The 12,578-nt window shown below is 37.7% G+C and overlaps 2 protein-coding genes across 2 annotated transcripts; one reads left to right on the top strand and one right to left on the bottom strand.

Moving 5' to 3' along the window:
* Positions 1 to 1,028: 1,028 nt before the first annotated feature.
* trmt10b (tRNA methyltransferase 10B) lies at positions 1,029 to 6,630 on the top strand. The gene is made up of 8 exons (XM_014986741.2): positions 1,029 to 1,513; positions 2,326 to 2,434; positions 2,519 to 2,652; positions 3,289 to 3,441; positions 3,633 to 3,711; positions 5,659 to 5,726; positions 5,867 to 5,990; positions 6,098 to 6,630. The coding sequence occupies exons 1-8, from the start codon at positions 1,364 to 1,366 to the stop codon at positions 6,226 to 6,228; spliced, it is 948 nt and encodes a 315-aa protein (XP_014842227.1). The 5' UTR covers positions 1,029 to 1,363; the 3' UTR covers positions 6,229 to 6,630.
* Positions 6,631 to 8,067: 1,437 nt separating this feature from the next.
* cxcl19 (chemokine (C-X-C motif) ligand 19) lies at positions 8,068 to 12,371 on the bottom strand. The gene is made up of 3 exons (XM_014986743.2): positions 12,211 to 12,371; positions 10,566 to 10,701; positions 8,068 to 8,501 (listed from the first exon to the last, which is right to left on the bottom strand). Exons 1-3 carry the CDS (start codon positions 12,260 to 12,262, stop codon positions 8,375 to 8,377), a joined length of 315 nt encoding a protein of 104 aa, XP_014842229.2. The 5' UTR covers positions 12,263 to 12,371; the 3' UTR covers positions 8,068 to 8,374.
* Positions 12,372 to 12,578: the final 207 nt, after the last annotated feature.

A 12,578-nucleotide genomic window follows, 5' to 3' on the forward strand; every position in this document is an offset into this window, starting at 1 on the left:
GAGAAATAGTTTCTACCAGCGCAAGAGACAAACGTCATCAGATTTAAAATCATATTTTAAACTGTACTGTCTAAAATGAGATTCCACGTCTGACTTCAATATTTAAATTGTCTCCTTTAAAATTAACTCCACAAAGAGGTACGTTTGCCAATTCTGGTTGGGAGAAGAAAAAAATTAAACCTTTTAGGCTTACTTTTGCCAATTTGAGGACATACATCAGGCTTGACGAAAAGGAACCGTGTATGTAGCTTTAGCCCGCCATAAAACGTACACATTTTTAAATGCCTGTTCAAGTTTGGGCGCTTAGTCAATTTAATCTATCACCCAATTCGAAAATGATATAAAACAGTGTATAAAACAATTTAATAATTATTATTAGTGATAATTCCAAACCTGATCATGGTTGCTAAAATGCTATAGCCAGGCCCCAGATACGTCCAATTTAAAAGTTCCTTTCAAGTTAAGTTTTCTGCTTAGCTAGTGGAGCAATGTTACAGTTTTATAAAATAACTAAAATAATTATAATTTTATTTAAATTTAAACTTTTACTCACAAAATAATGTTGCTATGGAGGGCAGAACTGAACTGAGAAAAGATACGTTCACGCATAAGCAGAGCTAGAGTTTTACAATGTCAAACATAAATCAGCCTTTCTTAAAAAATAAAATAGAAATAAAAAAAAAATAAAAATAACTATGCATGAAAATTATTCCATTTTAGTTGTTAATTATAATTTTTAACAACTCTGAATAAGTTTTTCCAATTAAAGTTAAATACTGGTTTGACTGAAACAAATATTTTATTTTATTTTATTTTATTAAAGCACTCATCGCCCCCTTCTGGTGAATCAGCGCAAATTAAACGTTCCTGTTCAAAGGGACACATTTATATTTGTATTTCTTTATAACTTCACTACTTTGTATATAAAAAAAAAACACAAATCATATAACTTAAAATAATCGGTACTTGATTCTCATTTTATCGACACACTTCATTTTTGTTTACTGTGACGTCACTCACCGGAAATCTCACGTGTTCGTAACCAGGAAGTAAGTCCTTTGAAAACAAGCATGGTGTCCCATGCAGTTCAAGTCTTTGCTTTCGTTGCTAACATTTATTGTTGTGTCAGCGTGTTACAGTTTGTGGGTTGACATAAGTACAAAACATTAACAATAACAGCGAGCTCTTGTAATAGGATCCCGTTATGTGTGACGATAACGACACAAGTCAGACTTTGTCTGCGCCACCAAACTCTGACACTCGTCTTGATCATCAACTCCAACCCTAACGTGATATTTGCTGGGAAACAACAGAGATATTCGGAGATTTACGAGTGAAAATAAGGTTTTCTTTTCTGCCAGTGATGTCTCTGAGTGAAAAGCGACATGTTTCGTCAGAAACGTGTGAGACGGATCTGGATGGGGTTTCAGAGCTGATGGATCTGCTGCGCATGGACCTGGATCCTGATGGAGAGCAAAGAAAAGCTGAGGGAGGCGATGCACCGTGTTCTTCTGTAAGTAGGACAGATAGAACACATCCTTAAGAAATCCACAAGTTGATATTTGGGTGAGGTTGTCTTTAAAATTCAGTCATGGTCAAAGGTTTTTGCGGAGATCTAAATGTGTTTTACAAACTTTGCACCCACTAATATGCTTGATAGATAGATAGATAGATAGATAGATAGATAGATAGATAGATAGATAGATAGATAGATAGATTATTATGCAGAATTATCAGACTCATAAATATACTGCAAGTAGTCTTATTATCTTAAAAATATGATTTTATGATTAAAAACCACATTTATGTTGCACAAAAAAATTAGCTGACCTCTTTATTATTATGACAAAGACATTATCTCCATTAATCCAGCAGTTATTTTATTTTTTTAATTATAACAGTCTAAAACCAACCAACCCTCTGGAGATAATTACCTTAAATATAAACATATTTCAGAATAACTGTATTTTTTAATAATTGTGTACATTTAAGACATTATCTTAACCTAAAACAGTGTAATTAATCCTGTTTGCTTTCCTGAAAAGAATCAAAGTATTAACACAATATAAAGCTTCATGGATATCTAATTTTTCTTTAATGTTTTTTTTTAGTACTTTATTCTTTGATTACTGTGTCTTAAAAATCTAATATCTCTGTACAGTGTCATGTAAAGGTATTCTTAACCCTTGACCTTTTTCAGCAAAAACTTTAATGTCTTTGGGATTTTATGAAATAAACCAACACAAAACAGCCAATGACTGTGAAGTGAAGTGAAGTGAAGTGTTTCTGGTTTATTTTTTATGTTTTTTTCTATTTTATGAGCAGAAGAACGTACTGAGGAAGCAGCGACACTGGGAGAGGCAGCTGGCTGCCAAGAAGAGCAAACGCAAAGAAGAGAAGCAGAGGCGGAGGTTGAACCGCGCCCAGGAATCAGGTGAAGGCCGAGGAGAATCAACAAACGCTGAGGATCACGATCTGATTCGTCGACTTTTCATGATGCGTTGTTCTGCTCTTAAAGGTGGCGACATGGACGCCGCTCAGTTCAGCAAGCGAGTCATGAAGGCGATCACCAAAGAGCGTCTAGCAGAGGCTCGCTCCACGGGTCGGAAACTTTGCGTGGACCTCAGCATGACAGACTGCATGTCTGACAAGGTGACGATCCTCTCTGTCCGGAGACGAATCCCGCAGAAACAGAGTCAATTGCATTTACTGGAGTAACTGTTTTTAAAAAGTTTACTTTTAGGAGTATTTTTTTTTTACCACGTTGTACTTTTTAGTTTTACTTGAGTAATTTTATCATGAAGTATCGCTGCTGTTACTTGAGTAAAATGTCTGGATTTTCTGAATGAAAGCCAAACATGTTTCAATCAAACATTCACCAGACACAGACCCGCATCAATAGTTTTTATTAAAATTTCTTAAGTTTTTTTATTGAAAAAAAAAAAAAAACCTGATTTGGATAAATTGTCTTTTGCCTGATTTTGCAGTTTTTTTTTAACTTATATGAATTATTGTCATTTCCGTCCTTAAAATACCAAAATTTCCACTTAACTTTATTTTTGGTCCGTCTGATCATGTGATTTTTAAATATTAAATGATTGATAATTAGATCATTTATTCAGTACTTGAGTAGACTTTTTACCAAATACTTTTTTACTCTTACTTTAATCATGTCTTGGGTGGCTGACGTTTTAATTTTACTTGAGTGAAAGTACGTTGAAGCTACTCTTACCTGCCGTCCTCTGTGTCGAAGTGAACGTAAGAAATAAAAACTTCCCTCTCGCTCAGGAGATAAGCCGGCTGGCGGGCCAGTTACGACGGCTGTACGGGTCGAACAAGAAGGCGACTCGGCCGTTTCACCTGTTCCTGACGGATCTGAGGGAGGACAGCCGACTCTACCGGGAGTGTGTCCGAATGAACGACGGCTTCCTCGGCTACGCGGTGATTCGACCTCTTACCAAAAAAAAAAAAAAGAGTCAGAAAAGTCTCTGCAAAACTGTTTTGAACAAAAAGTAAAAGTAATACTGAACTTTTCAGCTGTTTTTTTGCGACATGTTTCTTCATTTTCATGCTGGATTTCTTGTTGCCTCGATCTCATTTGCTTTTTTTTTTTTTATATCTTCTGAATGTAGATGGAAATAACAGAGGAAAGCTGTTTGGACCTGTTCCCTTCAGAAACGGTCGTTTACCTCACCCCAGATGCCCAAGAAGGTCTGGTCATTTTTATTTATGTACTTTCATATACAGGTGCAGCTCAGTAAATTAGAATATCAATAAAAAGTGTATTTGTTTCTTTAATTTAATTAAAAAAGTGAAACTCAAGTGTTGCCCTAACCCTCTATAATGAAAATATAATGAATCTATATAAAATGTGAGCTCCATCTTTGAGTTGAATTACTAAAATAAATTAACTTTTCAATTATATTCAAAACTATTTTTGCACCATTGTTGCTAGGGCTGAAACGATTCCTCGAATGATTCGAGTACCTCGATTACTAAAATTCCTCGAGGAAAATTTACCTGCCTCGAAGCTTCGTTAATTTATGTTTTATTAGTTAGCGCACCGTGTTCCGGCCGGGACTTCATTTGCGTTGCGCGGAGCTCTCACTTCCGCCTCCGAGTTGTTGACAAAAGCTAAGTCTCAGCGACATAAAGTCCAATCTTCAAGATTGGCCCGTGGGGATTTTATTGATTGATGATAATGCCCGACTTTTTATCGTTTTTGGGGAACCAATAAGCATCCTTAAAATGACTGGGGGAATGCCTGGAGTACGGCAGCATTTCTCCTCCGTGGCTGCTGGTTGAAAGCGAACGGCGGGAAGAGCGCTGAGGTGAGCGGATAGACTGAACAGGGCGGGCGGCTGAGTAGCTGATGCTTACCGTGTAAATGTAGCTTTACCGACGAACCGCACAATAAATTTCATATCCCGGTCTGAAGAAACGGGTGGCGGAGCGCATCGTACATGGCTGGTAGATGAGTTTCTGAGTGTGACCAGTGAAGGTGTCGTAAATATCCCGTATTGCTTCCCCCCGTGTTCGTACCCCGGTCTAACGGTTCGTCAGTCCGCTGGTCTATTTCCTCCCCTCCACCCCATGTTCCTTCATTCGCCCTCTCCTCCCACTCCAGGCGACATTTCCCGTATTTTCAAACCCAAAGCGTGACAGGTTAGGTGGCAAGGTGAGTTTAATTAATCTATTAAACTCACTGAAGATGAATACATAAACTAAAAGCTGGATTGTAGACATTTTTATAAGCATATTTGTGAGCCTGCCTATTTGTTATTAAATTCAATATAATTTCAGATTTTTCTATAACTTTTCTTCTGGTTAACTTAGAACGTGAGCTATTATTGTTACAGGTTAGTTTTCTAAACTACAAAAAAGCAACTGTTAGGGATGCTCAAATATGGAAAATTGGACTGATATTGATATCTGATAGTAACACCGGTATTATGCCAGATTTACCAATATTTCATTTTATAATTTTTTTTATCCGATTACTCGATTAATCGTAAGAATAATCGATAGATTACTCGATTACTAAAATATTCGTTTACAACAGCCCTAATTGTTGCTATTCCTACATGTAAACATTACCAACCTTTTTGTTTGCAGTTCAAGTCGCTGAACTTGTAGATTTTGTAAAGCATGTTTTGCCCACTAGAGGGAGCAATTAGCCCGAATGTTTCTCACCGTTTGAAGACCTAAAGGGCCGCAATTCAATATATAAACAAGTTATTAAATAACTATTTAGATACACGTGATATTGGAAATTAATCTAATACATAAAAAATATAATTAATTAAATGTTTCCATTATTTATTACATTTTCAAACAATTAAAGGTGAAAATTATTATTTACATTTTTTGTTTGTTGCATTCTTAAAGAAAATATGATCATTTAAGTGTTTATTCCTCACTTTACCATCGTATTTTCTCGTGTTTCAATACACGGTGAGTTAACTTAATGTCACACTCCATACTGAAAGAACCTGAGCTGGGATTGGAACCCAGAACCTTGTTGCTGCAACGCAACAGCGAATATTTCTAGCAACTTTATTTAAACTGTCTCGCGTACAAATGTTAAGTTAAACGATAGCGGCATTAAATGTTGAAGAAGTACTGCTTATGCCCGCGATGTTTTATCATTTATCACAGCTTTGCAGACAGTGGACGCTGACACAGTTTATGTCCTCGGCGGCCTGGTGGACGAAAGCATCCAGAAGGTGAATTCAGCACATTTAAAAATAGAAACCAGCTCACGGTTTGATGGTTTTCATGAGCCCAGCCCCGTCACTGTTCGCTTTGGCTCACAAATAAATAAATAACCGAGTTCGTTTTCTGCCTTGCGGGCTCTCTGCTGCAGAAGCTGAGCCTTTCCAGAGCGGCGGAGCTGAGCGTCCGCACCGCCAGGCTCCCTGTGGACGAGTACATGGTGAAGAAAAACAACGCAAAGAATTTCCACTCCAAGATCCTCGCCGTTAATCAAGGCAAGCCATAACATCCGTCTGCGAGAGAGATTTTTTATTTATTTTTTTATTTATTTTGTTTTTAAAACTCCTTCATTCATTTTGAATGTTGTCTCTTTCGTCCACAGTGTTTGACATCTTGTTAATGTTCTCGGAGACCGGCAGCTGGACGCAGGCGCTGCAGACGTGGTTTCCTGCAGGAAAGGGTTACGTCATCTCACCGGAAAACTCAGCACGTTTTCCTGTTGAGGAGCAATGAACGAATGAATGAGTTATTAGGTTTTTTTTAAGGACCATAAGCTGAAGAGACTCCTAGTATTACCTGGTAAACTATGGTGTGTTTATGTTTTATGCTACTTGGCACCAAATTATTAAATCTGAAGCTTTGGAGAGGAAACATGCAGAAAATCTGACATAAAGCTGCGTGTCATCAGCGTACAGATGGTAAGAGATGCCGTCGTACTAAAGTGTTTATTACATGTAGGAAAAAGGATAAATTGAAGCAGTTTATTTTGTTCACATACTTTTAAAAATTATTTCTCCATCCATCTTCTACACCGGTTTAACCGCTTCAGGCCGTGGGATTATTTATCACTACTGTCAAAACTTACAATGGTCTCTTTGTGCCCTACAACATGTTTTTGTTGGCATTGCCTCTCCCTGAACTTTGACTGTGTTTCCTTGGAAAAATGTCGAATTAATTCTCAGCGAGAAAAAAAAAGAGTCTGATGGGAATGAGTCAAATGCCCAAACACGCTGTCACAAAAAAAAAAAAAAAAATACATTTCATGCTTTGTCTTCTGCTTGTGAAAAGATAAACCTTGGAAAATGATGCCTCACCTGTAAGACAACCTCAGGTCAGCTGAGAAACATGACTGCATCTCCGAGCAGCAAAGAAACTTCCTCAAATTCAGTTTTGTTTGTCTAAATGTCGGCTTAGACCTTAAAGCATCTCAAGTTTTTCTCTCCAAACTGATGGTGAAAAAAAGCAGGAAACCCTGAAAGCATCTTTTAACTTACAGATTTTATAATAGAAAAGAGACAATCAGGAATAACACAGTTTTTTTTTCTTCTGGTGCAGAAGGTAAGAACATAAACACACTTGTTAGTTTATTTAGTTTGGACTTTTTTTGAACGAAAAAAAAAAATGGTTATATTCTCAGTTTATTTAAAGCTTTCTGGGCGATTGGCAGCAGTGGAGTCAGTTCCATTCAGTGTGAGTTTAAATTCACATCCTTTATCAAAACTAAACTGCTTTGAAGCAGAAACGACTCTTGTTACCGTCCACTGACACTGTTTACATGATCAATGTGAAATTCTCAGCACCGCCTTTTTCTCTAACTGCTGCTCTGTCGCAATGAGCGTGTTCCTAGGAACACGACCAGTTCCAGAAAGTCCCCACCGTCTGTCCACCTATTATCGGAGCTTAATGGGAGGGATGCTGCGAAGCCGCCAAGCAATAAATTATGTTTTTAACCAAGCTTTCTGATTATGGTCCTGGCCCAACAGTGGGAATGTTATGAGATACAATAACTGTGGCTGAGTTTCAGTCAGAGAGAAAACACTTTTCAGTTTCTAGGTCAGAGGTTTATCATTATCTTTCATTATGAAAATCCAACATGGCCGCCTCAAAGTGCGACTGTTGCACAGATTTTCTTAAATTAATCTCAAAAACTCAAAAGTCTCACGTAAGGTAAATATGTTTGAGCGGCTGCTGAAGCTAATTTGAGGACCTGAAACACAATTTTATTTATTATTGTTTATTGAGTTATTACTATAGAGCTACTGTAATTTTCAGTCATTAAATGAAAGAACTACATGTCTAAGAAAAATAAATTATTTCCCTGTGAGTAAGTAAACATTAAGTTGAAGTTCAAAGCATTCAAATTTGAGGCCTTTAACTCAAATTTGAATAAAAATGATTCTTAAATGTTCAGCGATGTTATGGTTTCTTCATCCAGTCCAGTAAAACCCAACCTGAGTGCCAGACCCGATGGCTGGAGCTAATAAACGTCCTTTTAACGAGTCTCAAGTTAACGATGTGCTTAAAGGTGACATAATTTACAACCAAAGAAAGAAAGAAAAGTGCAACACTTAATACAAGAAGTAACACTTTATTAAAGCCTCACATAAAAAAAACAACAACAAAAAAAAAACAATTCATAGCATGAGTTTTTCTCACCTAGGCTGATTTATTGCTACTGGATGAGAGTTTCATGTTAGAAAGCTACATATTTGCTACGTACGGCGTTTGTATACGAATGGTTATATTAAAAAAAGTGAAAAACGAAAACATCTTAAGAGTTAAAATTATTTTAAAAAAAAGTGGAGATAAGAAAATGATGTAATGAAACGGGTAATATCATGGCTCAGGTATCAGCGTTTGGAGGCGTGCAGGATAATCCTCATGCCTTCGTCTTGGGAGTGGCTCTCTTCTTCTGGGTCTGTTTCTCCAGGACAAACTGGACCAGCTTCTTCACCCAGGCGGACTGAGGGTTGAGACACACCTTCTCCCCGCTCACCAGCCCGGCTCTGACCGACAGAACGAGAGCAGTGTTACTCTAATGTCAAATTCATGGATGAAACAAATCTTAAAAAAAAAAAAAACACTCTAGATGGGTGGAGTGGGTGGAAAACACCTACATGTAGAGGAATTTACCTACACCGTATCTGCTCCACCATGCATCCAGCAGTGATCCAGGCTGGTTGTTATATCTGATGATATCTAACATCATCAGGACTGTGTGGATTTCACGAGTGACTCAGCAGATGTCGTTTGTAATCTTTCATAGTAATCTCATGCAGTTGGGAGACGTATTTCACAATCCTCGTGCACAATGAGGGCAAGTTGTAAGATTCTGAACAGTTGTGTTACAAAAAGTCTGACTGCCATGTGAATCGGAGTTAATCTGATCAGGATACTGTGTTCGAGTCAGTGTGTATTTTATTCTATTTTATTTTATTTTTCTTTATTTAGCACCAGTCCATTTTGGATTATAAGTTTTACTGTCTGGCAAGAAAACGGACTCACTGTAACCAAATCGACCTAATGGTATAAATAAAGTTGATTGATCTGCTCAGACCCAGAAACAACAGGTTATGTCCTCCACACTTAAAAATAAACTCAGCTTTTAACAATTTTTTTCTTTTTATCTGTGGCGTTCTACAGAAATGCGGGTTTTAACTTCAAAAGTTGATCAGATTTAAGGAATTTTTAGTTAGTAATTTGCAACTTCCTGTTTCTGTAGGGAAGAAATATGATGTGACACAGGCCCATTTCTGTTTAAGTGGACCGATATTTTACAGAGAATGGCAGAACGGGGGGGGGGGGGACATATAGCATCAATAAAGCTGCATAATAACCAGTAAGAGCTTTCTACAAACCTAACAGCTGTTTAGTAATAGAGTAAAAGAAAATTTTTTTTTGGCCTATGTTAGTGAAGTTTTAGAAAATAGCTTCTGCTTCTTTGTCAAACCCAAAACGATATCTACTTTGCCTCTTCCAGCTGCGGCCAGATTTATGGTGCTGGAACTTAAGGAGGAACCATAAGATAAGGAAGAAACTCCTCAAAGTTCAAGGTTGTGTCTCCCAATTAAGAGTTGCAATGCTGAGCCAGAAATATTGGTTCCCAGACTCCTTTATCAAACACTTTGTGAAAATCTGAGTTTAAGTAAGTAGTGACTCTGTCTGGTTAGCACAGATCAGACTGAGCAGACACAGAGCACCGAGTCTACTACTGTGAAAACCACACAGCTCTGCTTGGTGTTTCATTTATTTATTTATTTTTTTCCATTACCAGCCTGCCATTTCAAACATAAACATGTGGAGTTTGCTAAAAGAAAAAAACGGCAAACGGGGTGGATGGAAATGTTCCAGTGATTAACAGGATTCAGTGTTAAAACAACTGATTTCCTGGTGCAGGATTCTTCCTCCACAGAACAAATTCACTCGACTTAACAGTTGGGTTTTGTCAGATTTACGGTGTTTTCATAAAATATGAATTCATTTCAACTGTTTGTACATGTCTTATCAGGGGAGGCAATTGGCACTAAGTGTTACAGTCATATAATCATATTAATGTCTCTTAATGTTGACCGAAAATAACACTTGAATGGCATATTTACAGGTAAATAGTCGATAAGTAGAATGATCTTTTTGAGATCAATGGCTCTACTTTGTATTTTACTATGATATTTTTATTGTTTAATGTTGAAGCAGTATGGAAGCTGATAACAGCAATACTCATATTATTCTAATCTTATAATAATAATAATAATAATAATAGTATGCCTTAATGGTAGAATCTGCCAGAATCAGATTTTTAAAAAAAGAAACATACCTATGTTAAGCACAAATAAAATTTGTGCTTAACTGTATTTGAAATTAATCCAATTGAATTTGTTTGTTTTCACGTAAAGGCAAAGTATCTTTATATTGAATCAAATGCAAACTTTTGTTTTGATTTGCATTGTTCATAAGATGAATTTAAAAGTGATTTGTAAAAACGATCTAGTTTAACACCTAAATTAAATCGATCTTAGCTGCAGCATTGTGACGTAAAACCAAACTTTTTTTTAAATTTCCAATTCACTCACATGACTTCCGTTTTGGCGCAGTTGGGCCCCTCGGGGACCAGCTTGATGCTCTTCAGGTTCTCCGCTGGGATGATCCTGGACTCGACCTGCAGGCACCTGCAGTGCGTGTTGAGATCCCTGCTGATGGGCGGCATTCCTGTCAGACGGAAAACACAGTTTCAGTAAAACACACAGGCCTGTTGAGTCTTATTTTCATCCGTGAGCCAAAACTGACGGTGTTTAACTAATTACGGGACCTGGGAGAGGTCATAAATCTCAACATCTCGTGATAACTTGCAGAACTAAATGAAAAAAATCGACTAAAGAACCTTGAAAAATAATTGGTACCTCTGATTTTTTTCCCACATTTTTGCAGGTTACGAATACAAACTGTAGGGTATTTTATTGTTTATGTTACTCCAAAAATAAAAGAGTAACATAAAAGTTGAAATAATGAAATGATGCATGGTTTGGATTTGTTTTTTTTTACATAAAAAATAGAAAGCATGATGTATTCGCTTCCTTGAGCTTACGGTTACAGCCTCTACCAGCTTTGCACATCTACAGACATTTTTGCCTTTTCATTTTTCCAAAGTAGCTCAGGCTCAGTCAGACTGGATGGAAAGTGACAATTTCCAAGGCTCGCTACAGATTCTACTTCTGTACTTTGACTGGGCCATATTTTTATATGAATACCTTTTGATCTAGACCAGAGCATCTTCCTCTACATGTTTTTTTTTTTTCCCCACAAATGGAGCTCTCCTTACTCCCTCTTCCACAAAGTCCTAATCTGCAGAGACATTTCTGGTTGTAAAATAACAAAATGTGGAGATTTGGATTCTGCTGCAAAGAAGGAAGAATAAACTCTCCTTTTAGATCTAAATAAACTCCCAATTCATAAATCAAACCTTGGCAACTCCCACTTTTACCAGCATGTTTCATCACATCCAACTGCTTGTGAAATGAAACCGCTCTGCTTCCTCTTTTGGTCCTCCAGCTGCCTCCCTGACATTTGACAACTCGAACATTAAAATTTACAACGCAACAAGCACAGTTCCACGTTCCCCGCTGAACGCAGGCGAGTTTTGTTCAGCAGGCGGTGCTGCGTGACGAAACATCGCTCCACGAGAAGCGGTTTCACACGCACTCATGACGGGATGTGACTCAGAAGCGCAAAGGTCAGATTTGCACGAAGGTGATCTCAAGGTCAGAGTGGAGTTTTATTTGAAATTGTCTTTTAATTGCAAAGACTTTATGTGGATTTGTTTTTTTGTGCATAATTATTTTAAGCCCATACAATTCTTAATTTAGGGGTTTTTAAACTCAATTGTGCAGAATATACATTTCACAATCCAACAAACGAACTAAAATTATTATCTACTATCTTTACTTAAAGAAAAACCATTAATAATGGCATAAGTCAGTTCTTGCCAAAAAAAATAAAAATATGACATAAGGTTTCCAATTCCTTGTTAAACTCCTAAATATTTATCGCAAAAGCACCAGAGTGTTTCCATCTTGCGTCCTAATAAGCACAATGTTTATGGAGGTAAATATTTCTTCTAGTAGTTCATCTTACATTAACAAAACACTTCCAACTGCTTGCTTTCCCCCTGGAAACTCGCCCCGTTCCTGGACTTTACGTCAGTGTTTCTGCGTCTCTTACCGTCAGCGAGCACCAGCAGGGCCGTCAGCACGAACACAACGCAGAACTTCATCTTGTTCCACCGGCTGCTTGTTGAGATCTTTGCCAAAGAAGAAAACAGAGGACAACGCTTGTCTACTGAAACCCTTTGCCTTGGTACTCCAATATTTATACACACTGGGGGGGTCATGTGCTCATCTCCAAATTAGAACAATACCCATAGCGGTGCATATGTGCGGTTTCACTTTGGTGTGTTCACATGTGCAGCAGCAGGGAGTCATGGGACGGTGGGTTCAGGGAACGACCGAAGGCCCCGCTGAGGTTAGGACTCGGCGCGCCTCTTGTCCCGCAGCCACAGAAATGAGTCAGACAGATTTAGCAGGCTGTTG

The sequence above is a fragment of the Poecilia mexicana genome, unplaced genomic scaffold, assembly GCF_051168715.1.
Source record: "Poecilia mexicana isolate PSO_F unplaced genomic scaffold, ASM5116871v1 scaffold_18, whole genome shotgun sequence".
Lineage (NCBI taxonomy): Eukaryota > Metazoa > Chordata > Actinopteri > Cyprinodontiformes > Poeciliidae > Poecilia > Poecilia mexicana.

Excerpts from the sequence above, each read along its gene's own strand:
- trmt10b (XM_014986741.2), top strand. The coding sequence starts at position 1,364 with ATGTCTCTGAGTGAAAAGCGACATGTTTCGTCAGAAACGTGTGAGACG. Across the intron at positions 5,727-5,866 it reads TGGACGAAAGCATCCAGAAG|AAGCTGAGCCTTTCCAGAGC; the intron begins GTGAATTCAGCA and ends TCTCTGCTGCAG. Across the intron at positions 5,991-6,097 it reads GATCCTCGCCGTTAATCAAG|TGTTTGACATCTTGTTAATG; the intron begins GCAAGCCATAAC and ends TTTCGTCCACAG.
- cxcl19 (XM_014986743.2), bottom strand. The coding sequence starts at position 12,262 with ATGAAGTTCTGCGTTGTGTTCGTGCTGACGGCCCTGCTGGTGCTCGCT. Across the intron at positions 10,702-12,210 it reads CCTGCTGGTGCTCGCTGACG|GAATGCCGCCCATCAGCAGG; the intron begins GTAAGAGACGCA and ends TCCGTCTGACAG. Across the intron at positions 8,502-10,565 it reads TGCGCCAAAACGGAAGTCAT|AGCCGGGCTGGTGAGCGGGG; the intron begins GTGAGTGAATTG and ends TCTGTCGGTCAG.